Genomic DNA, 23,830 nt, shown 5'->3' with positions numbered 1-23,830 from the left:
TAGGAGCACTTCAGGAGCGAGTGCATAGGAAAAGAGATCTCAGCATGACCTGGATAAATTGTAAAGCTGGTATTGAAGACTCTGGCAGCAAGAAGAATCCAGGCAATGGAGCAGTTTGTGCATAGCTAAAAGGCAGCGTATCTTTAAAGAACAGAAATGATTGTTTCTTACTTTCTTCCTTAGAAGAGGAACTGTCACGATATGAATGACTGCCTTTGGCATCCGCGTGTGGGAGGAGGTGTGTGATTAGTGTAAGAAGTCTTGGGGCATCCCCATCGAAACCTCACCGGCTGGGGCTGTGAGAGGTTGATAAAGCATTTTACAAAGTCCTGCCCGAGTCCCCTGGTCTCGTGTCTCACCAAAGGCCACGCTCTCCAGGGAAGACGTTTTCCCTTGTTCGGTTTGTGCCAGGAAATGAAGTACGCAACTCGCCGTGGTAGGATAACAAGTGAACTATTAAGCGGCAACAAGGTGGGAAGACGTTTTGGAAACCTGACCCGAAGAACGGGTTTAGTCAATGAGCCCTCATCCCTAACGATGAGCTGACTGCCCACACCAGTGCCGCAAGGGGTGGAGGGTTGGGAACGCCGTGTACCTCCCAGTCTGGCAACCCCAGTGGATACCTGCTGTCAGAGAAACGCATCCAAGCACCACCTCTGCCTTGTTCTGAGCGGGGAGTTGGCGTCTCTGCTGTTAAGGATATCGCTAATGAGACAGAGAAGTCCTTTTCGTTTGCTTTGCTGCATTCAGTTTTAGTCCTGGCTCTCGGGGAGCATGATGTGTGTGACCTGCGCGTGTGAAGCATCCTCTCTTTTTCATATCTGCTTAATCTGTGGTCTGCGGTTGCTGCTAAAACACTTTAAAATGTTTAAAAATAACGAAGTGAGCTCACTAGTGTGAGGATTACCTTTCAGTTCAAAACTGAGTTTTTAAATTAACTCCAAGGGCAATGTGTTTTCTTGGCTTTGGGGGTCTTACCCTGCCAGGCAGGTGGGCATCTGTAGCCAGTTAGAAATCAAACATACGGGAAGTTTCAGTGCACAAAGCCTGATCCTACAATTTTCTTGCCCTTAAACTTTCAGTAAATTGAGATGAAGTCCAGGGATAAGCAATGGATGCAGCATTGGGTGCAGATGATGAAAACAGCTCGTTGATGAGTAAGTTAACACAGCACTAACAAAGGAGTCGCTGTCAGGCTTCACTGATTTTTATGTTCATTCAGTTTATTTGGCTGTTGCCCGCTTGCATCCTCGGAGCTTTTTCAGTTTCTTGTGGAAAAGAGCAAAATATACAATCATCGTTTAGTTTATTTCTTCAGAAGTGTCCGCATTAAACAGTGTAAGTTAATTAAGTAGAGTTGCATGACGTATTTTTATATAAATGTATAAACACCAACACAGAATATAGACTATATACCACATAGGCAACATACACAGTGCAAAAAATTGTCTTCCATCAATACTCTGATAGTCTGTATCTTCTGGATACACCACGTTTATTCAGGAGTGTGTTTTAGGGGCATAGGGAAGAATTCATTTAAAAGAAAGAGAGACACAAAGATACCCCCAAATCTTCCTGGCGATGCCTACACTGAGGTTTTTTCGGGTGCCACCTCCATGCTGCCGCACCATGAGGAGCATCGGTGAAGGTTGTACAGGCTCTGGGTCTGAGCCCAGCCGGGGAGGCGGTTACCAGTTTGCAGGGATGAGAAGAGCTGTGTTGGAAAACGCTGTGATTTTTTAAGCCAACGCTTGAACAGTAAAAGCATCGTTTCCCACGTGCCGTCACGGAGGGCTGGGGCCTGCGGCTCTCGCCGGGGACGAAGCGCCGTGTGCCCCGCTGTGTGCCATGGGGCTGCTGCAGCTCGTCCCGGCCCCGCGGGAGCTGCCAGCACCGGCTGCTTGTGGCCGGTTTGGTGGGTTGGTGTGTGGGCGTGCGGCTGGGTCCTGGCTCACAGCCCACGGGGTCCCAGTGGGCAGCCGGGTCAGGGCTTTTTGGAAGTGTTTCTTGTGTCTCTATTAGCTCCGTCTGAGTTAGGACAGCATGACCTGGCCCTCCCTTTCCCTTCTGGACACCTGCTGAAAATGACCCAGACACACCTTGGCAATCCCCAGCTGCATTCGTGTGCAGCCCCACTCTGTGCTTGGTGGACACCACATCAAAGGGAGGCACCTTGATTTTCCCCCCCCCCCCCAGATAATATCTGCATACTCAAGAAGACCACAGCAAAATATTTTCAACCTTTTCATTGCTGATCTGAACACGCAGCATACCCAGACCTTACCGGATGGCTTCTACCCAAGGACTTGCATAAATGCCCCCATCCCAGCCCGGGTGAGCTGATAGCACTGATTTCACTGGTGCATACGGAGCGACAGATTGCCTCTCCTGGAGTGCATTTCCATCTGTGGCAAAATTACAAATTAATTTGCTGAATTTTTTTGAGCTCTTTGATCAAGGTTACTTAATCTGTGCCATAAACACTCACAAAACCCCAGCACAGTAATTCTGGCTTGTTATTTAAACCGATGTTATCTATGGAGTATCATACAGCATTCTTTACAGCTGTGTACAAGCATCCTTAGCAACACCTTTTTTTTCTTGGAGAAATTTGACTTTTTTTTCCCCTGAAAAAATGGTTGATGCTGCTTCTTCCTCATGGTTTTAATCATCACCTATATGAAACGCTTACAGTTGGAAAGGACATAATAGATCTTTTCAGATCTTTTTGACCCATAGTGACCATATGGACTGGATTTCTGGAAAAAAAAAAAACTTCTTTAGAATAAGCCTGATAAGCAAGGGGCTAAAAACTACCACAGAGACAGTGCCGTGAGATGGGGCTCTCAAGAACTGAAACTGAGTTAAGGGCTTTTATAGTCCAAGACTGTGGCAAAAGCCCCATACCTGTATCACCGCTCTTGACACCTGATGTGGCTCAGATGCCAGGTCGAGCAACAGTTCTCTGAAATGAAACACCCCACTGGACCAGGGAGGCTAGGGAATGGATTAGTAACTTTTTAATAAATATGTGATGAATGCCCAGGTTCCCTTAATTTACATATGGACCCACTGAAGCTGTGGATAGTAGATATTGTTTAACCAGGTATTACCTTCCCAGCTGACTAGGTCGGTTGAGGCTTGCCATTCAAGAGCCAGTGTTCAAAGGCAGTTGGTGAGTTATGCTGTTTATATCAGGGCTGATGGGAGAAGCAAAAAGCTGAGCTCTTCCTGAAGGAGCAGTTCTAGATCTAGATGTGGACAGCTCAGGGCACGGGTGCCCCATCAACGTGGTAGGCTCTGTCCATACACAGTGCAAATGCACCATCTATCTCAGCTTTGCTACCCCAGCAGCGAGAAGATTTTTAGCTTTGCAAGGTGGCAACTGAAATGAGGCAGCGCTGACCTCTGGAAAAGGGGATGAGAAGCGCTGACAAATAGTTTTGCATCAGTATCTACGTGCCCCGTAGCCCCTGGTGCCTACAGATGTCAGTTGTGTGCGGGATGAACAGGGCAGCAGCCTGACACCAGTAGGACATTACCACATTACCACCTCTCAACCACAGGACATTTTTGTGGGTCCCTACGGTAGCATGTGTCCAGCTGCTGGGTGAGGGGCTGAAGCTCAGTAGTCCAGGGGCAGGAAGCAGTTTGTCTGTCTGCTACATCCACAGGGATCTGCTGCCTGGTCACTGCACGCTTCCATCAACACCCATGCTGAAAACACCCAGCCTTTGCTTTCTGCACAGAGCATTTGCCTCCCACTTGGGGCGTCCAATGTATTTTCTGCCTGAGCATGGAACTGCCTAAATAGCTATTTTCAAACAGGTTTGAAATGCAGTTTAAAAGTGCTCGTGAAGAACAGTTGCACCTGCCTGTGCTGCATTGGTACGGGCACGCAGAAGTTGATTTTTCTCATAGTACGGGTGTGCTGCTGGGACACGCAGCCTCAGCCAGGCTTGACTTGCACACTGGTGCAACACCAGTGACTCTTGGGAAAGCCATTACGGTCACCTGGGCTGTTCTCAGTAATATGCAGATTGTCCCTTTTAGTTACCACGCCAGGTTTCCAGGAGGTTCTCCAGAGCTGCAGCCACCCTCCTGTCACCCCGTGCCTGGAGAGCCTGCCTCCAGGAAGAAGCAGGGGTCCCCCAAACCATCCCTCCACAGACTGCCCTGGCTTAAACGGTCGCTGTGTCTCAAGGGTTAACCAAGAGTTAGCTGGAGGTTAGCGTGCACCCACAATGTGGGGGGAAAATAACATCATTTCTCTCTGCATCTCCTCATGTGAGTACTTCTTCGGTGACTACTGCACCTTTTCCACAGTGATACCTTCCTGGGCTGGGAAAACTTTTTTTGTGCCTTCTACTGGAGCAAGTGTTAATAACCGTAAGTAGCCCCAACGATGCAGCTGTGAATGTCCACCATGTACAGAGATGTCAGCGTGTATGTGTTAGCGCCGGCCTTGGTAGGATCCCCGCTGAGTTTTGGCAGAAGCTACGCTGCTTTCTCGTCCCCAGTCACCGTCGATGTTCTTCTCAGGTTTTCCTTGACTTTAATGAATTCTGGTGCATGGTCTTCCTGCTTCTCCTGCTGTTTCTCCAACTGTAAGGAAGAAGAGTCACCGTTATCTGTGCACGCTAAAGGACAAAAGGACATTAGCTACATTAAAAGGGTGGGCTTCATTATTGCTGGGTGTCCACTTATTATTGCCCAAAGCTGAGTGAGTGTGTAGCGCACGTGTTGGTGCTCTTTTTCCAAACCATTACACCACAGCCATGTTCACCCCAAGTCTCTTCTGCTGGCCAACTGAAACATTAATTTGTTGGGTTTTTTTTTCCTCCAAGGAGAAGCATCTCCGGCAGAAAAGCAGGGGAGTGCTTCACTTCAGACCTGGCATGGAGGAGGGAGAAGGACGTTTCAATCCTTCCCAGCAAAGGAGGCCAGTGAGCCTGAGAAAAGCTCTCAGCATTAGGTTGCCATCTAAGGGCGGGTAAGTCGTTGTACTCCCTCACTTTTATATGCGAAGTCTTTATGGATCTGTCCCTAAACCACCTTGTTTCATATTCCCAGTTCTTCTGAGAGTGCTGGGCTTTGATTTTCAAGTGATCTTGGCTTGGCTGATATTATTGCGAGGGAGCTGTTGTGTCATTAATTAAATAAACTAGTTTCATCCATTTGCAGTGCAAATACTGGCAAGTAGGACACGGAATGACTTTCTTTTCAGCGGCAACAAGCTGACTTGCTGCTTGTGCTGGTTTGGGTAAGAAGGCAGGCACAGCGAGCACCTGGGGCATGGCTGTGCTGCTGACAAGCACCCATGCTGAATATTGCTCTCCCCAGGCATATTTTTGGCCAGAGTACGTGCCAGGAACTGCTCCCAAAGGCAGCTTGGGTGAGATTGCAGCAGGGTTTGCACCTTCCACCGCTTCTGCAGCCTCTCACCCTGCACCCCAGGGTCCTGAGCACCCCTGTGGTGGGTGCTGCAACAGCCCCCGTGCTATTTCACAGAATCACAGAATCATATAGGTTGGAAAAGACCTTTAAGATCATCGAGTCCAACCATAAACCTAACACTGCCAAAAAACCACCACTACACCATGTCTCTAAGTACCTCATCCAAACGTCCTTTAAATACCTCCAGGGATGGTGACTCAACCACTTCCCTGGGCAGTCTGTTCCAATGCTTGATAACCCTCTCGGTGAAGAAAAATTTCCTAATATCCAGTCTAAACCTCCCCTGGCGCAACTTGAGGCCATTTCCTCTTGTCCTATCACTTGTTACTTGGGAGAAGAGACCGACCCCCACCTCTCTACAACCTCCTTTCAGGCAGTTGTAGAGAGCGATGAGGTCTCCCCTCAGCCTCCTTTTCTCCAGGCTAAATTTGGGGTGCTTTGAACTGGAAGGCTCACCCCAAGGACACCAGGTGGGACGTGGAGGAGACCCAGGGCCAGTGGTGTGTGGTGGGGGTCCTGAGCGAGGTGGTGTGAACGAGGTGAATCCCACTGTGAGGATGAGGGTGCTGCAGCTGCATAGGGCAGCAGTGAAGGATGTATTGTGGCTCCCATTTCATGGAGGGGTAGCAAAGCTATACCTTGTGTTGAGCCTCAGCCCCCCCATCTCCTGTGGTCTGTGTCTTGTGTGGGGTGGTTAGGATAACCTGGGGATGACTGAAAACTCAGTTCTACCTGATCCAGCCTCTGGTGCCTCTTTAATAGCTCTTTTTCAAAAGGAGACTGCAATTTCTTTGCCTCTTCCTCTTCCTTCTTCTGTCTGATTAGCTGGTTTCGCCGTCGGTGCTCAAGTACCCGCTGCAGCTCTGGCTTGCTCTCCATGCCCAAGCCTCTGTGGATAAAAAACAGATAAATCAGGGCCGGAGCACCTACACCCTGGGGTGTAGGTGCCAGCCCGGCAACCCCAAAACTCTTCTCGGTGCTAAATGGAAACATAGGAGACCTGGTCCACAAACCAGTCCTGGTCCACAAATCCATCCACGAGGCTTTGAGGGTGTTACCGGGCGCACCTTACTGCGGGACGGTGCCTTGGGCTGCCTGCCTCGGGTTGGCACGGCATTTGCTGTCTGTGCCCGGGGTTTGTGGCGCTGGAAGTTTTGCTAATCCCATTTCACGGAGGTGCTACAGCTTTCTGGGTCGGGTATGGAAATGGGACCTTCCGTTGGCTCTTGCTGTTACTAGTTTAATTACGTGAGTGACGGCTTCAGCAGCATTGAGGGCATTTTAAATAATGACGATGTTTTTTCCACCAGCAGGGGTAGTCATTGATCTGCAATAATTGTCCTGGCCGTTCCTTTCCTCACTGTTGCATCCCAGCTTTGCTTCAGAGCTGAGGGCTAGCGATCTCCCTGTTGACATGGAGAATTTGGGTTAAGAGGCCAAAATGAAATGTCCTTTTCTCCTGGAAGCCAGAGCGTTTGCCGATGGCGCAGGTGCCTGGCTCGCCTTCAGCTGCCCGAAGCATCTCAGATGAAGCGGGGCTGCTCCAGGCCCTGTTCTGTGAGGGGAGGGATCACGGGAAAGGAGACATGGCAAGGACATGCAGGCAAGGCATAAATATGTGGTAAAGAGATGAAATAGGTTCTCCAAACAAATTTCAGAAATCTAACACTTTGAATATTGCCATGCCTGAATTTAGACAGTAAGATTTACCTCCTGCAGCTGACCCTGGCCACCTTCCCACCAGCTTGTGCCTCCCCTAGAGGCATGGGAATAGTTATGGATGTGTAGGGCTATGGGTGAATGCGGAACAAGTCCAGATGTGCTCCTGCGTGGCTGTGGGATGGTCCCTGCCCTTCCAGAATAGTGGTTTGACCAACTCATCTCCTCCATGCCAAAAGGAATCTGCCTTCGTAAAATCCATCAGCTTCCTGGTTAAATCACTGCAAGCGGTGACTCTGCCCTGCTGAGTCCTTGTCAGAGAGAGGCAAAAACCTGAAGCTGCTGGGAAGTTGAACATTTGCTGACTTTCAGGAGACTTTATTGCAACTGCACAGACTTTTGTGTTGCTGAAAAACAGATTATTAAGAAGTGGTCGAGGCTGTATTTACGCAGGCTATCTTCTGCAATAGCAGCTGGAACGTAAGTAATCTTGCAAGAAAATACAGAACGAGAAGTTGTTGACTGAAGTATTTTTGAGGAGAAGGAGTTGAAGACCTCATAGCTGTCACACATGGGGAAGGAGTGGGGCCTGACCACTTCCGTGGGCTGGGTTTAACACTCGTTTAAATCAATGGGCTGAGAGTATTTACAAGTCCCATTGTAAAATGTGGGGTGTTCGGTGTTCCTGTGGGTGAAGGTCTGTTTTGAGGCGAGGAGGGGACATCCCTGTGTCTGTGCTAAGGGCTTGCCCAGGGCATGGCAGGTTGGCATGTGCTATTAATGCAAAGCTCTCCCTCGGCATCGGGAGGTTTCTGTTGACCGGAGGCTGGTTGATTTCTGCTAAGGTCATTTGAAAGCAGAGACATCAGACTCTGTGGACTACCAAGCTTCCTTGGCAGCGTGGCGGACACTGAGGCGGTATCTCACATCGTAAGAAATTGAACTGGCAGGCAGGAAAGGGAAACGCTCTCCAGATGTAGCAAACCTCTGTGCTGTCGCAGCATGGCTGGGGACCAGTGCTTGCATCCTTCCGGTGCCACGTTTAATGATGCTTCGTGTTGTCATTTCTGTTTTTTGCTTTACGGTGGGACAAAGTTCGTGTCATCAGCCAAGCATCAGCCAAGATACCTGTAGCATTGGCCCCAGAGCTTTCATGATGTTTTTTTCAAGTCAGGAAGAACTCAGATGTTGCAGAGATGCTTTTCCCAAGGCTTGAGAGAGAGAAAACCTGCCTTGGCTTGCTGGAGACACAGCTTGCTATGTTGCCTGTGGATTAGCTACGACTCTTTGATTTAATCAGCCTGTGTTGTTAGTACCCAGAGGTGTTGGCTAAGATAAGGGTTTTGTTGCACAAGCTGCTGATTTGAGTTGCTTTTCCCTGCTGCTTAAGGGGAAAAACCAACAGCAAAGCAGAAACAGGAGCAAGCCGTAGATCCTCCTCTCTTCCCTTCTCCCCTCTCTCACCCTGTAGTAACATGTAGCAGGAAGCAAAACTGGTGGATTTGAGAGTGACAAGAAAGCAGCAACGATGGATTATTGTTTGCAGTAGGGTTTGTTTCACATATTTGCTGAAAAATATTTGGGAGGCCAGAGCCAAAGCAGGTTTAAATTGATGCCTGAGATGTACAGGACTAAAATGAGAGGGGTCAGGAGATGCAGGATGGCTGCGATGGGGCTGCCTCCTGCCAGCATCTGATGGCACATGGGGATATATCATGGTGCCAGGCACAGGACTCGAGTACAAAGCGATGATGCGCTTTGTATTCGCTGGTTTGAAGTTCGGCTCAGCCTGGTGCCATGGGGTCTGTACCCTGTCTGCCACCGTTCATCTCTGCTACCTCCGTTGTGGGAGTTTCTTCATGCTTTGGTCCATCGTGGTTAGCCTGGAATAACATTCTGCGAGATCAAAGCCAATGCTGGTGGGTGAGCCTTTAAACTGAGCAGTGTCACTAGGCAGGATATGGTCACTCTCAAACCAGAGAGTTTTAAAAATACCTGGCTGGTATAGTTACCTCTGCCTTGATGCTGGAGAATGGCCTGGGCATGGTCCCTGTAATTCTTCTGATTCTGTGAAAATCAAATCAAACCCAAGCCCAGCCAGTGCCAGTATTGATTAATGCACCCTGCTGGCAGGCTTGATTGTTTGCCGAATTAATATATGTGTCTGGTTCTCGTAATGATTGTAGTCCTTTTGAACAGAGGCTGTGGTCTTTTTAATTAGATGGTCAAAGTGCTATCATGTCAGAATATTTCAGGGTATTCAGAAAATGTCAATATAAAGCCAGCAGATTTCTTGCTGTGCTAAAAAGGCTCTGAAATGAATATGCTTTTATTGCACTGACGTTCAGACAGTTGCTGCAAAGGAATGATGTGGTTATAGGTTCTCAGTCCCTGGTGTCATTATCCTGATGTTGTATCTGTACCCCCAAAGAGTTAAATTGGGGTGATAGGGTAGGAAATCAGGAATGTGAATTCTAGCCTATCTTTATTCGTTTGATTTTGGGGGAGACAGTGATTAGCCTTTTCCTTGTACAGAAGATCTCACACTGATGCTCTCCCAGCTTTCAAAGGCTCCATCCAGCCTGCAGCTCTCGCTGCCTCTGGATCGACCTTCGGGCACACAGGAAGGCTGCGCATTGCTGGGGCCTTGGCAAGTCAGTGATGGAGATAGAAAAACCAGAGAGAACATGCGTGGGACAGCGAGAAGGGGGCTGTAGGGATGCCTCGCATCTTCCCCCGCTTGTGGCTTGAGGCGGGTGGACGTAGCGAGCAGCTCCAAAAAGCGCTAGCCGATGCTTCAGGATGGCAGAGCAGGGGGCTTTTCGTTCTGCTTTTGTTTTAAAAGAAACAATCGGTCAGAGAAAAGAGGAAAGGACTATAGCAAGTTTTACGTGGTGTTTGTTTGCAGGTGAAGGGATTTATCGTCCCCTTCCAACTCACAGGCTGTCGCTGGCACTTGTGCCTCGGCTGCTGAGCTCCGACGGCTCAGCACCTCTCGGACCACTCCAGCGGCAGGCTGCAACCTCCTCTTACCTTTTGTGGTTCATCAGCAGCTCTCTGTGCAGCTCTTGGTGGCTCTTCGAGGCTTTTACAGGATTTAGCAGCTTTTTAGGTTTGATGAGGTCTGGGTTTCCATCTATGTAGTCTGGGTGAGTCAGGATATTCCCACTGCCTGGTCGCTCCCGCTGTATTTCAGTGTACATCGATGCTGGAAGAGAAGAGAGGTGTTTCCATGAGAAGTCTCACCCCGCTGTGGTGTGGGAACCTGCTGGAGCTCTCCTCTCCGGGGCAAGACAGAGGAGAAGAGATGGTGCCTGCTCCGGCTGCTCGACACCCATGTCAGTGTCTGCATGCACGTGTCTCCATGTGCTAGTGCAGGTTTTTTAGAGGTTTTAAAATATATTCCCTTTGCGTTGTTGACGAGACACATATTAATTAGATCACTTAAATTACTTGCCAGCCGCTCGCTTCAGTGGCTGCAGCATTTAGTGCCAAGGATTAATTAATGCAAGATAGGTCTAACTAAAACTGGAAACAGCCATGGATATGGACTGTGCTGAGCTGCTGCTTTGGTCGTCCTGGCCAAGGCTGTCGGTCCCTTAGCACAAGGGGATGCTGTGGGATTTGAGGGGCTTCCGAAACACAGGCCTGAGGAAGTGCTGCGGTATCTGAAACCTCTTGTCAAGGAAAGATTTTGCTGATATCCTACTGGCCTAATAATCAGGATCGAGCCCAATGCCAAGAAAAGTATAATTTGCCCATGCAGGATGTGATCGTGCTGTAATAATTTGTATGTTCTGGATGTAAGAACAAGAGCCCACTGTTTTGGAAGTGATGGCAGCTTGGATTTCAGGCAAACCGCGGGGCATATTCACTGTTGGTATTTTCCAAGTGCTCTACATTTCTCCTTTACAAAAAACCCTATACAAAGTGAGTGCAAAGCACAAGTTATGAGGCAAACTGCACGCAGTGGGCTACGTCTTTAAATGTGGAGCACAGTGGGGCTGCCTACAATTATTCCGTGTACGGTCTAATCGGGGGCCCAGAAAGAGCAATTTATTCCTGATTATTCACTTGAACAATTTGGAAGTTTACCAGTAAGAACAAAAAGTCCCAGGAAAAGGGTGTAGGCAGCTCTATGTCTGTAAGTGTCTCATTATTACAGTGTTTTTGGGGGCCTAGTGTGAAGTTATATGGGTTGGTGGAACAGCAAGGAAAACAGTTGTTCAGTAATGTTGCCTCTCTCTCTTATTGCAATCGCATGTATAAAAGGAATAAAACCCTTTTAAAAGAGAAATCAATAAAAAAAGGCAAGAGAAAGCAGCCTAGGTCATTCTTTCATAGTCAGTAAGTACTTACCAAATGTAAAGTGGATTGCAATCAAACAGAATTGTGTAAGGAATAATACTGCTGAAGAAATGATTCAATATCAAACAACTTCTCATTGAATGTTAACGTGGCCAGTGCCCTACTGCTTTGGGAACAAAGAAAAACAAATCAGAGCCCATTACACGAGTGTAATTGGGGTGAATAGTTCGGTACATATTTAAAGGGCGCTTGGAAGCTGGAACCAGTGATTTCTTGTATCAAATTATTTCCCTCTAGGATCATTCATCACTGCTGGCAGAAGGGAAGGTGGCGTGGTTTGATGTTTGATGGCAAGTGCCAGGCTGACTCAAACCCCTGCGGGGCCGGACTCCACAGGCTGAGACTGGGGGCTCAGCGTTGCCTTCCAGAGAGATGCAGGGACTGAAGAACAGCCAAGGGTTAAGGCAGCACCAATTCATGGCTAATTTTTGTTAGATGAAAGCCAGGTTTTGAACAATGAGAAAACATGTCAGGTTTTCAGTGGGGTGGAATTGCTTTGGTTTTTTTCTTCTTCTACTTCTTCCCTTTTTTGGTCGTTTTTCACAGTAGAAGAGGCAGACGAGAGGCAGGGAAGGAAGGTACAAAAGCAAAGGTTTGTTTTGGCATGAACGAAATGGATGAGCTCCCATTTCAAATGGCAAAGCAATGTCTTCATTCTTCAAACAAAAAAGTCTCTCTGTGGAGTAACTTAAATAAAATGCCAGGCGTTTTTAATGGAAACACCGTTTTTGGACAGCTGTACTAACAGACTGGCCTCGATGTCGCTGTGTTGTCCTGCCGCCCTTTTCCCACTGTTCCTGTGCCCTTGTTTAGACCAGAGCTGCCTCCAGTGACAGAGATGCCCGCACTTGCTTGTGTGCTGGGTACCAAATCCTGTCGCACGGCAGGAGAAGGGCTGAGGTGTATCGATCTTGGATTTGTCCATCTTAAATCCGCCGATTGTGCTCTGCTAGGGGATAATGCAGCGAGCAGCGAGCGTGGAAGGATTACGCGGCCAACCAAGCCTGAAGGACCAACCTGGATGCTGTAAATGGCTGTAACTAGTGACTTTGGTGGTTTTTTTCTATACCAAGTAGCTCTTGGGCCCTGCCACTAAGCTGTACTAGCTCTTGGGGTGCTGGTGCAGCACTGTAACTTATAAAGCACTGTTTTCCCCCTGCCTCCGTGATGTATGGGTTTCCTTTTGCAACTCAGGAGTGGGAGTCCCTTCTTCCCCACCTCCAAGACGCAGATCCCGGGAGATTCGCTTGGGGCAGGCCGTCCCCACATCCCCATAGGGCTAACGCCCAGCAGCATACAACATTATTCACGGTGTCATCCAGCCCTTCAGTTTGGTCTTGTGGTGTTTCCACCCCCCCAGACACCCAGGGTGATCAGGGAAGGGCCTCCCCCCCCCGCCTTGGGGGACCCTCTGCTTATGCAGCATTTTGGGGGAGAACCGCGGCAAGCCTGGAGGTTTTGAATTGGCTAATGTGGTTATTTCCAGACTGCAGCAATCTAACATTGCATGGCTGAGGCTTGCAAAGAAGCAGCAATTTATCAACCTGTTTACTGAAGGCAGATGGGGAACTTTTCCCCGAAACTAGTAGAAATGAAGAAAATACTGGGAAGGAAGGAGTGGGAGGAATTGAAACTAACTGGAAGCATTTCTGCCCAGGCGGCTGTTAAATCAGCATGCAAAAGTCCTCCCAGTGAGTGCAATTTGCCTGAACAATACTGTGGGGGCCAGGACACAGCAGGCAGCTCTGAGCTTGGTTTTCACCGAGATAGATGAGCCTAGGGGTGCGCAGACACCAGCCTCGAGGGTTTGGCTTCCAGTGGGTGTCGGTACTGCTGCCCTGGGGACAAAGTCAAAGCCCTGACCTTGTCCCTGACCCGGACTGGAAGGAGCCTTGAACCTCACTACAAGAACAGCACTTTAAACCTTCGGAAGAAGACCTTAGTCTGGAACAATTCAAGGAATGTCTTCATTTGCATTGAGCAGAAAAAGAAAAATGAGAATATAAAAATATTGGTGCACCTGAAACACAGCTTGGGGTTATGCTGGGAGTAAGGACGGGACATCCTTTCTCCTGCAGGTTGGCAGATAGGGACCCAATGCAAAATGTTTCTTGTGGAGTAGATCTATCATCTTCAAGACCTGATGTAATTCATGTTCGTGTAAGGGGAGACAGACTGCTATCAGGCTGCTTTTTGTCATTATTCATAGTGCTGGAGGTATAAATCAAGCCAGGTCTCTGCAGTGGATTTACAGCAGGATGTCTGTTTTCGCATGATTCAGCCGTAGATCAATGAACAAGGCTCTGCTCTGGCACCTCCTTGGCCACCATCATAAATCAGCAAAAGGTGTTAGACATTTTTATATTGTTCTTGGCAAGATATAAACAAAAAAATACATGTGCATTTTAATACCCTCTGCTGTACTCAGAAAGACACTGTGACCTTTTAAATAGATCTGGTTTGGAGTGTTGCTGATAAAAAGTAGCTGTGTTTGCTTCAACTTACTCAGTCTTTTGCTTGCTTTTAAATATTTTCCCTTTCCTCATTTCTAGAAGCCTGAGGCTTTCTAGGAAAGGTACGTTTCCAAGTGACTTTTCTGTAAGTAAAAAGCAAGACTGCCTGGATGAGGAGGCCAGGGCCACTGGCAGGTACTTGGACTTCACGCGTGGTGTTACCTCCTCTCCCAACCGTAGCTGTGAAACGAGCTCCCAGTCTTGATTAGTTTTCTAGGAGACCCCACAGGGAATATTCAGCATCTTTGAGATGGCCCAGAGACCAACCACCTCCTGCCCCAGGGTGTGGGACTGGCTGGAGGAGAAAAATGACATTTTAATATCTTGGTCTGTTCTGACCTGAAGCAAAGCCCAAATTCCTGCTCAGACTGCCTGGAAATGCTTTATGATGCACGCAAAATGATTTATATCCCCCAGTTCCTGGGAGACTTGCGATAAAATCAGCAGTCTGCAATCCTGGGGCAAATTGTTTCCACTTCTGATTATGCTCAGCCCCAATCTTTTGGGGAACAGGATATCAGGCAGCTTTGGTGCAACATTAAATGCCTTTGAAGACCTGAACGTTGCAAATAATACATTAAATGTACCCTACTAGGAGTGTAAAACGTGGTGTGCTGCTTGGGGTGCTGAGTGGTTTTTGTGCAGTCCAGGGCAAGGAGAAAGGTTTTAGCCTGCTCTTGGAGAGGAGGAGGAGGGGGGGACTGGCTCATGCCCAGGGACAGGTGTCGGACACAGGGGCTTGGCCGCGGCCGGAGCTGAGCTACGCTTCCCTTTGCTGCTGCTGCTTTTCGGTTTTCCCTCACTCGGAGGAGATGCCCTTCACAGAGCATTTATTTAGGATTAAGCGACTTGTCTGTCCGTGGTGGGTTGCCCTGTGAGCCCCCCTGCGTAGGGACCGCATGCTGTGTGCTGCTCCCTGTGCTGCCGCCGCTGCTGCTTCACCGTCCTGTCGGGATGGAATTTAATCCCCAGGAATGTTAAGGGGATTAACGGCCCTGGAAAGGGCAGGTAACCCGAGGGCTGCAGCTCTGCTTACGGCTGCCTGCGTGGCTCCAGGAGTTCTTCACAAGGGGAAAACCAAAAGAGATTGGAAAGAAAATTAATCCGTAGCTGTTGGGTTTAGAAAGCTGTAGGGTGGAGGCCTGGGCTCCTACCCAGCACCTCTCGACTTGTGACCGTCTAGGAGAATGGAGGGTGCAGCAGGACACCAGTGTTCGGCTGCTTTTTGCAGGTTTTCATGTGAAATGCCTCCTCCCCCTTCACTTTTGTTTTGCCAAGCCCTCCTCGACGTCCAGCCCCTCTGCGACCCGCTCGCCCTTCCCCTGTGCGTCCCTCGGCCCTTTTCCACACCACCTGCAAGCCAAGTTTCTCTCCCTTGCGCGCCGTAGGCAGCCCTGCTCGGCAGCGTGCCCGGCCCCGTGCAGTGCTGCCCCGTTGGTTCTCAGCATCCTTAACTCGCAAAGCTCTCGATGCTGGCTTCTGCAGCACAGGTCAGTGCTTAGCTTTAGCTGAAATCTATAAAGCAAATGGAGTTCGCAGTCTTTTATTTCTGCTGTCTGCGTCATCTGAGAACTGATTTTCCAACTAGAGCATCTCAGGAGAGGTTTGTCAATAGGGGTAGGTGATGACCACTCGTTAAAAATATTGTATGGGCATCCCCTTCTGGGCAGAGAATGGGCCTCTGTGAAATGCCATCCATGTAAAAACAGGCAGAAGGCATTATCCTGGGAATGGGATCCAAGATCAGAGGATATTGCAATTTGTAAATCTGTGAAACCCTGTTACTTGGTAGAAGGGATGAGACTGGGCAAAAACCTCAGGACGCCCAGGGTCAGAGGCCTGGATCTGGGTTTGTAAAACCACTGACCCAAGGGACCATTTCCTGGGCAGAAATGATCACTTAAACCTGTGGCTACAGAGAAGAATCTCTGGTTTTCTGGATGCCTGGGATTTATTCATGAATGCGTCTTTTTTAAAGAACCGACAGATTAACGAAGGGCTGCTGAAAGAAGCTCGTCATACACATCCCACAAGTGAGGAGCTGCAAAACCAACACACTCAATACGGGTCAGCAGAGCTGGTTTAAAGCTATTTACACAAGTAATCTGAGCCTGGGAAATAACGTGAGTTTCTGACACATTTAACTGCAGTCATGGGGGGAACCTTCCCTTTTCTGGGCTCCTTTCCCCAGGCTGAGGGGACCATCCCTCACACCCCTCCTCCTCGGGAAGGCTGAGAGGAGCGAGCCCGTCCGCACACCCTGCAAGGGTTTGCACATGCAGGTAGAGGTGCATGGGATCTTTAAACTAGCCTCAGTTCCTTTTAAGCACTAGTACATGCACACTTCTACCTGTTAACCAGAAGTTAACTTTTTTTTTTTTCATTTTAGAGCATGAACTTTCAGTCAATGCATTTCCACTGTCTGAAGTGGAGCTGGAGTTTGGCCCTACAGCTTTTCCCATGAGAGTGTAATGGCAGAAGAGGTCATGCTGTATGCTAGGTCCTCCAAAGAATTAAGCTGAAAGTTTGTCTTTTGTTTTGGATTCTTGAATTCATGGCATTTGCTAATTTGCATGATTTTCCTAACATTAATTAGGAATTATTTATTAGGAATTTATTAGGAAAAAAAATAATTAGAAACACAGAATAGCTGGGTTTGGCATCATGGGGCAAGGAAGGAATTGCATGTTGGTCTCCATGAGCCCCAAGGCTTTGCGTGGTGAGAGCAGTTTTCGGGAGTGTGGCTGCGTTGGGGAGGATCAGCTGCCAGGAGGACGAGCGAAGCCAGGCACTTGCTTTCGCAAGCCACTTTCTGCATGGTTGGTAGGTTCAGGGCAGAGCGAGGCACCCAGGTGTGGGCTATAGTGGGTGAGATGAGGGTGCTGTCCCATGCGGAGACGAGGCTTTGGGGTCTCAGTGACTGGAAGCCCATTGGCAAGCAAGTCTCTGCAGCTGAGCCCACAAAATGCACCTTAACACCCCAACTAATCCGCGTGTGGCTGTTACGCTGCTGAGCCCGGAACAAAAAACCCGTCATTTCTTCCCATTATCTTAATGACTGTTGTGGCTTACTGCCCTGGAGATGGATGATGACGATGTTAATAATAATGATGTTGATGATGATGATGATGATGATAATAACAACAACAACAACAATAATAATAATAATATGGTGAGCCCAAAGATTGGCAGATGCTAATCATTACCCTCCCTGGGCGAGACGGTACCAGCTCCCATCCTCACTGTGATTTTCCTCTCCTCTAGTTCCTGCCGTGCCGGCGGCTCAGGAACATCTCATACCAAAGGACCTGGCACGCTCCCCCTTGCTTGTCACCAGGCGACCGTACCACTGATAAATGATACGCGTGCTCCGGAAAGGAGGCAAAAAGCCTTCATCTGCTTTTAATCTATAGTTTTAAATAATTAAGCAAGGCTAATTCTGGTATTTATAATGCAATAGGGTGAATGTAACTTGATGTGGCCGCCATGGGAAGCGCTTCCCAGCTATCGGGTGGCTGCCTCGGAGCAGCAGGCGTGCACGCCCCGGGGTCCTCTTGCCTTCGCTCAGCCCTGGTGTTCGGGAATAAACCCCACTAGGTTGCTGGGTCGGAAAGGGAAAGAAAACTCTAATGGAAATGTAAACGGGGCAGGGGGACGTGGCCCTGCGGCTCCCGGCCCTGCTGCCACGCATCACTGTTCCTGCCTGTGCCTCTCTGCTGAGCACATGCTGGGGATGGGACTGCCCACCAGTACAGCCTGAGCTCCCCACCAGTATAGCCATTGCTCCTCACAGGTACAGCCAGTGCTTTCCTCTAGTACAGCCACTGCTCCCCACCAGTACAGCCAGCGTTCTCCCACCAGCATAGCCAGCTTCCCCAGTTCAGCCAGCGCCCCCAGTCCTGCCCACCCTTGCCAAGCGCCGTGCCAGCGCTGCAGCCCGTGGGGTTGGGGTCCCCCATTTACACCAGCGCTGCACCCGCATAAGGGGGCACAGAGCAGGCACCGGGCGCAGCCCAGGCTGCTCACACGCCACCAGCTGCAATCACCCCCAAATGTAAAGGACCCCAGATGTCACCACAGTCCCCCGCTGAGCTTTGCACTCATGCGCACGTATTTGGAAGAGAGAAATTGGGCAGGTTTGGGGCTAGCTGAGCTGTCTGGTGTGCAGAAGTTACCGGTAGCCTGTTTTGTGTTGGCTAATGATGGAAATGCTTGTACAGTCAGGCAGCAGCAAGCTCCCCTCTGCCTGCAGGCAGCCAGGATTGGGTGTGCTGGTTAATCATTTCATTTAATTACCTTGGACTGTGATAAGCGAAGATAACAAGGCTGGGATCCCACTCTGTTAGCAAACACCAAGGGACGTCAGCCCCGTGCCTTTTGCAAGTGGCATGTGGAGCGGCTTGTTTAGTTTTGTTAAGCAGCGACAGATGCTTAGCAGTCTTTCTTGATAATCGCAAACTTACTTTTAATATCTCACCAAATATTTGCTCTGTGCATTTGCCTGCCTATGATAGAGACACGCATCAATCATTAATGAATGTTTTAAGGTAGCTCAAAGGTATTTTGTTGAATACAGGGAAAATCCTCCCGTGTTGATTTGCAGGGATTGTATTAGCAAGTGCCCCCTGTCCAGCCCAGTGCCTCGCCAAGAAGGTTTGAATTGCAGCATGGGTTTGCTTGGGGAATTTCTTGTGGGATACGGGTCCGTTTTGAAAGGCGGAAACAGAAGGGCAGCTTCCAACCAGCTACTGAGGTATTAAAGTAACATATCTCAAATAAAATTTAAAACAGGGTCCAAAGTCACCTGTGCATAAATACGTATGCAGTGCAGACTAACCCCACAGGGGCTCAGCAGCCCGTCCCCGCAGAGGGGAGCTGGCAGGGACGTGGGGACCCCCCGGGGCGTCTCGGATGGCCCTGGACTTACCTGATTTCTGCAGCGTGGCCCTGGGGAGCCCGGGGGGCAGGTGCTGCCTCGCGCCCCACGACATGGAGCTGCGGGGGCTGAGGCTGCTGCTTCTGCCCGGCTGTGCTCGCACCTGCGTGACTTTTTGGCTGGGTCCGACGAAGCTGCCCGGCTCCTGCCAGGTCTCTCCAGCGGGAGCAGGGACGGAGGGTCACGTGGAGGTGGCTGCTGCACCGGTGCTCCCTCCCCGCCGCTCTCGCCACTCCACAGGGACCCTACCGAGGGCTGGAGCTCAGCTGGCAACAGCGGTGGCCTTGCCCACTGCTTGGTGCTGGTCCCAAAGGTTCCTCTGCCACCCTGAAAACTTGCTGCCTTTGCTCTTCGTTGCTGGATGATGTTTTCCCAGGACGGAGGAACCAGCTAACAGTTTTTTCCCCCCAAAGCCTGCTCAGCACGGCCACTGCTGCCGGTGGAAAGGTCGCGTCCCTGCTCCACGGAGGACGATTTCTCCTAAGCGTGCCTTAACCACGCTCCCGGAGAAATCAGATCACCCCAGAGGAAGCCGCACGCCCACTCTCTTTAGCAACCACTGCAACAGCCAAGCCCGGCACCAGGGCAACCGCTCGAGTTATCGTGATTATTCCCCGGCGTGTTGCAACACCCCGTCATCTACTAACTGCTGCGCGGTCCAGGGGGAGCAGCTGCTGCACCCTGTGGGTAAGGGCTGCGGGAGGGAGAAGCAGCCCCTGCACGGGGGCCACGGGCACCATGGTGGCACCAGGGCTGTGCGATGCCGCTGCATCCCTGCCCTGGGCTCCCGCTGCCCTGGGTCTCATCCTGCTGAGATGCAGCCCCTGCCTGGATCGGGCCCCTCGTCCCCATCCTTGCTGTAGCTGGAGGTACCGTGTCAGCTGTCCCTGAATTGCCACGGCCTGGGAAACCAGAGGCTGCAAAGCTGAGGGAGGAGAAGGAGTTAAACCACCCCAGCAGCTCCTTTGCCTCTTAGATGGGTGCTGTGGTCTGGCTCTGCCCGGGTCGCCCCACGCCAGCCTGCAGATAGCCAGTGTTTCGGTCCCAGGAGGTGGGCAGGGATGGGGCGAAACCATTTCCACCCATAGGAAGGGGATAAGGGAAGCCGGGGGGCACTGCCGAGGTGCAGGTATGAGCCGCATTCCCACACCCCTGCACCCATGGGTGCACATGCCGGCACGGCCACCTCCTGGCCTGATGCTCCTGGCCCCGTGAAGGACTGGAGAAAGGGGCCAGGCTGCCGTGGGCACGGGGTTGCTTATTCACTTATTTTCACCTCTCCACATTTCACTCCACTCCACGTCCCAACATTTTTTCCCCCCATCCCAGCCGTGTTTTCCAGCCAAGGGCTCAGCAGCGCCGGGTGTGAAGAGAAGCCCCGGCCTCTCCCAGCTCTCCTCGCAAAGCTCTCTGCGGGGCAGCGCGGGCTGCTGGCACTCACCCGAGCTGCCGCTCCTGGGCTTCCCGCTCCCACTCGGACACTTGGGCTGAAGGGAATATTCTTTCTGGAAGAAAAGACAGGAGAGAAATGGGAAAGGACTGTACAGGTATTGCTCTGTTACAGGAGATGAAACGTAGGACGAGTTGCCGGTCATTTGCTACTAAAGACCTAAAAAAATTATTATTTTTTTAACCTCCTGACCAGGAGCTGTTAAGCTTAATTGACATGGAGCATCTGATGCAGGAGACGAGAGGCAGGCCGGTCCACATTCCCCTGTGTGCGGTGTGTGCGTACGTGTGCTTGCGTGAGCACGGTCAGCCCGTCCCGACCAGCCGTGGGATAGACACGGGCAGGGTTTTGAAGATCCCACACAGCTTTTGCCTCTAGACCCAGGCTGTGGCGGAGGAGAGGGCTTTAAGTGGGGAGGCTGTGCAGTCTGTCTGCGCAAATTGCAAACTGCCTCGCAGACCACATGTGCCCCGTGAGCTTTTCGTGGCTGTGCAGATTCCCCTCACATCGCCCATTGCCCCGTAGCCTGGCTGCTCATTGCACGCTCCAAAATTGGCTCAATTTCGAACTGAAAAAGAGATGGATGGACTAGTGCCCTTGGGTCGCCTTTGAACAGGCTAAAGCTCAACACCTGGTGTTGAGCTTCGGGTCTGTGAGTTCACTGGAGATGCGTCAAAGGGGGAGAAGAGCATCGATTTAAACCTGCTTTGAGCTTCTGAGTAAGCGTGGTTACAGCTGGTAGATGCGGGAGTAGAAAAGGGCTGTGATCCATCGACACCTGCTTCTGACTGAGTAAAACAAATTGGAAAAAAGGCAAGCTCAATTTTCTGGACGTATTTCTGGCTGATATGCCCTAGTGCCTGACCAGCTGCATGTCTGGGCTCCTCTCTGCAGGGAAGTGGGTTTGTGGGGTGCTTAGGACCTCCCGTCCTGAACCAAAGAACTTTTCACGGCAAAGCTGTTTTTCGAGGAGCTCCTTGCACAATAATTCTCTTTGCTATCTAAATTAGTAAGCAATCTCACCCTGTGCTCCTGAGTCTTTGGGATTAACAAAAAGTCTTTGTATTCCCCCTGTAGCTCCCTGAAGGTTACTGTGTGAAGGCGGTTGATTGCTGGGTGGTATTTATCTGGAGTGGCTCCTGCAGACAAGGAGTTGCGTCATTCACTGACTGCCCCCGTGTTTCTTATGAAGTGGCTTTGTGTCCCAGGAGAAGGTGACATGGGGAGCTCATCCCAGCATCGCTCATTGCGTCGCCTGTGCCACGCGCGGCCCCGTGCTGCTGTGAATGCTGGGGGGGGTTTACAGGCAGTCCCGCGGGTTTGTTCGGAGGTGTCACCCCCGGAGGAGCGAGCCCAGGGGAGTCCCTGTGCCAGGAGCTGGCAGAAGAGCTGGGTGGCTCCGGCACGGCTCCGGCACGGCTCCGGCACGGCTCTCTCTGGCATGCGTGGCCACAGAGGACTCATTTCTTGGGACTTGGACTCTGCCCTGCTGAGGAAGTGATGTGGTTTTTTTTCCTTCAACGTGCACGTAAAGAGAAAATAATGCTGGGCTGAATGTGCACCCAGAGTGTCGCTGATGGGTGGCCGTATGGTTAATTAATGAATGCTGGGAAGAGGAAGATGGCTCTGGGGGAGCTCACAGCCGGGTCTTCGTTACTGGGGCTGTACATTAGATTGACTTTTAGCTGCTGAGTCACTTTGCTAGTGATGTTGGCTGCTGGCTGTCATTTCTCTAGCCAGCTGCTGCGGCACCAGGAGCTTTCTTGTGTGGGCACGTCTCCTGTGTATTAAAAAACCCCAGACATGTCAAGTCAGTACCCAACACAAATACTGGGTTTTCCGTGGTTGTGTAATGCAGCCAGCCCAACATGAATGCAATGACAGCGAGATAACGCCGCCGCTGAGACGGGCTTGCTGTCCGCCCGGCCGCAGCGCCGAGGAGCCTCGGTGCAAGCTGTGAATTACAGAGCAGACAGCCCTGCCTGGCCCTGCCTGCCTGTATCTTTATTAAATCTCCACTCTCAGCAGGGGGTTGGGAGTGCAGCATCACTGCCAGTCGTGCTCGGGCTCCTGATCTGCAGACAAAATTCTGGCCCCGCTGAAGTCACCCCGGGGCTGGGACTTGAAGGCAGACAGTGTTTCACCTCCCGCTGCAGGGAGGTCTTGGAGGCTGGTTAAACATTTCCTCTGCTGGGTTAATGCTAGATGTTGGCTGAGGTGCTGCCTGTGATGGCGGGGACAGGCTGGGCAGCCCAGCCCTCCCTCCTGTTCCGTGTGCCTGGGCCCCCAGCACAAACTTCATGCAATCCCACTGCAATCTAAGAAGTTGTGCTGGTTGCACCGCGGTGGTGACCTCGGCGGTGGCAAAGCCAAGGGCAAAGGACGTGAAGGCTGGTCAGAGCTCTGCCTGGTCCCCGATACCCCGTCACCTCCGTGGCACGGAGCGGCTGGAAACACGCTCCTGCTAATCTCCACTCGAGCCATTAGTGTGTTTGCAGAGCAGGACGGCTTCTCGCACCTCCTCGCCTCACAAGAGGGAGTTAATGATTGCCCAGATGATAGAGACTTTTGCCTGCTCCCCATGGGAAAAAGCAAGGGACAGGACTCTGTCCCCAACCCCGCTGGGCGTGGGGACGGATACTCCAGGAGTCGAGGGCTTTGTTTGTCACAGTGAGGGCTCAGATGGGGAGGGTGTCTTGCAGTAAATGGGTGGAAAATGCCTGCTATTCCCCAAACCCTCCTATTTGCATGTGAAAATCACTTCTGTGTGCAGTGTGACTGCATCTTGCCGGGAGTAAGAAGTAGTAGTAAAATCTGGCATCGGACGGTAACATTATGCCCCTCTGCAGGTGAGCAGGACAGATGCAAGTGGGGCAGGCGGCTGAAGGAGGAGCTGCCCCAAGCCTGGCACGTGCTTCCATCAGTGGCAGCAGCAACCAGCCCGCAGCGGCCCTGGCCAGGGAATTTCTCCAGCAAGAGAAGGATCCTGGAAACACCGCTGATGGGAGCAGATACCACTTCCAACCCGCAGGCCAGCTCCTGCCTGGGATCCCCAGCCTGCTTCGACCATGGCAGTGAGGACACCTACCACTTGAGCTGGAATTAGCCTGGCTATTAAGTGAGGTTAAATGCAACAAAGCAACATAAAGTACAAATAGTAAGTAGTCTCACGTTGTACTTTTACCGTTCTATGTCACTCCCAGACATCCTGGGCATCATTATATCCCAGCAGGACCGTTCCTGGCCCCGACTCCGATGCACAGCAAAGACCTCCTGCAGCAAAAGTCTGGAGGCAGTTTGGCAGGCGTAGGCTGCTTTGAACCACCGGCTCTAAGCAAGCATCCTCCTCCATGGCTCCCTGCTCAGGGAGTGCAATGCTCCTGCTGCAGCTTAAAGCCAGCCTCCCAGTATAAACCATTAATCGGTGTTACTTGTCCTACACGTGGG

The 23,830-nt window shown here is 50.8% G+C and overlaps 1 protein-coding gene across 2 annotated transcripts; it reads right to left on the bottom strand.

Annotated features, from left to right (window-relative positions):
- Nucleotides 1–1,289: 1,289 nt before the first annotated feature.
- On the bottom strand, nucleotides 1,290–20,443 carry FAM107A (family with sequence similarity 107 member A). Of its 2 annotated transcripts, none has more exons than XM_075514373.1 (4): nucleotides 20,375–20,443; nucleotides 10,150–10,324; nucleotides 6,190–6,346; nucleotides 1,290–4,605 (listed from the first exon to the last, which is right to left on the bottom strand). In XM_075514373.1, exons 2-4 carry the CDS (start codon nucleotides 10,317–10,319, stop codon nucleotides 4,498–4,500), a joined length of 435 nt encoding a protein of 144 aa, XP_075370488.1. In that variant the 5' UTR covers nucleotides 10,320–10,324; nucleotides 20,375–20,443; the 3' UTR covers nucleotides 1,290–4,497. The 2 variants fall into 2 exon arrangements, with proteins under 2 accessions (XP_075370488.1, XP_075370487.1); XM_075514372.1 differs by lacking the exon at nucleotides 20,375–20,443 and adding an exon at nucleotides 18,925–19,505.
- Nucleotides 20,444–23,830: the final 3,387 nt, after the last annotated feature.

The sequence above is a fragment of the Mycteria americana genome, chromosome 11 (assembly GCF_035582795.1).
Source record: "Mycteria americana isolate JAX WOST 10 ecotype Jacksonville Zoo and Gardens chromosome 11, USCA_MyAme_1.0, whole genome shotgun sequence".
NCBI classification, from domain to species: domain Eukaryota; kingdom Metazoa; phylum Chordata; class Aves; order Ciconiiformes; family Ciconiidae; genus Mycteria; species Mycteria americana.
This window is presented reverse-complemented; position numbering and strand designations above follow the sequence as displayed.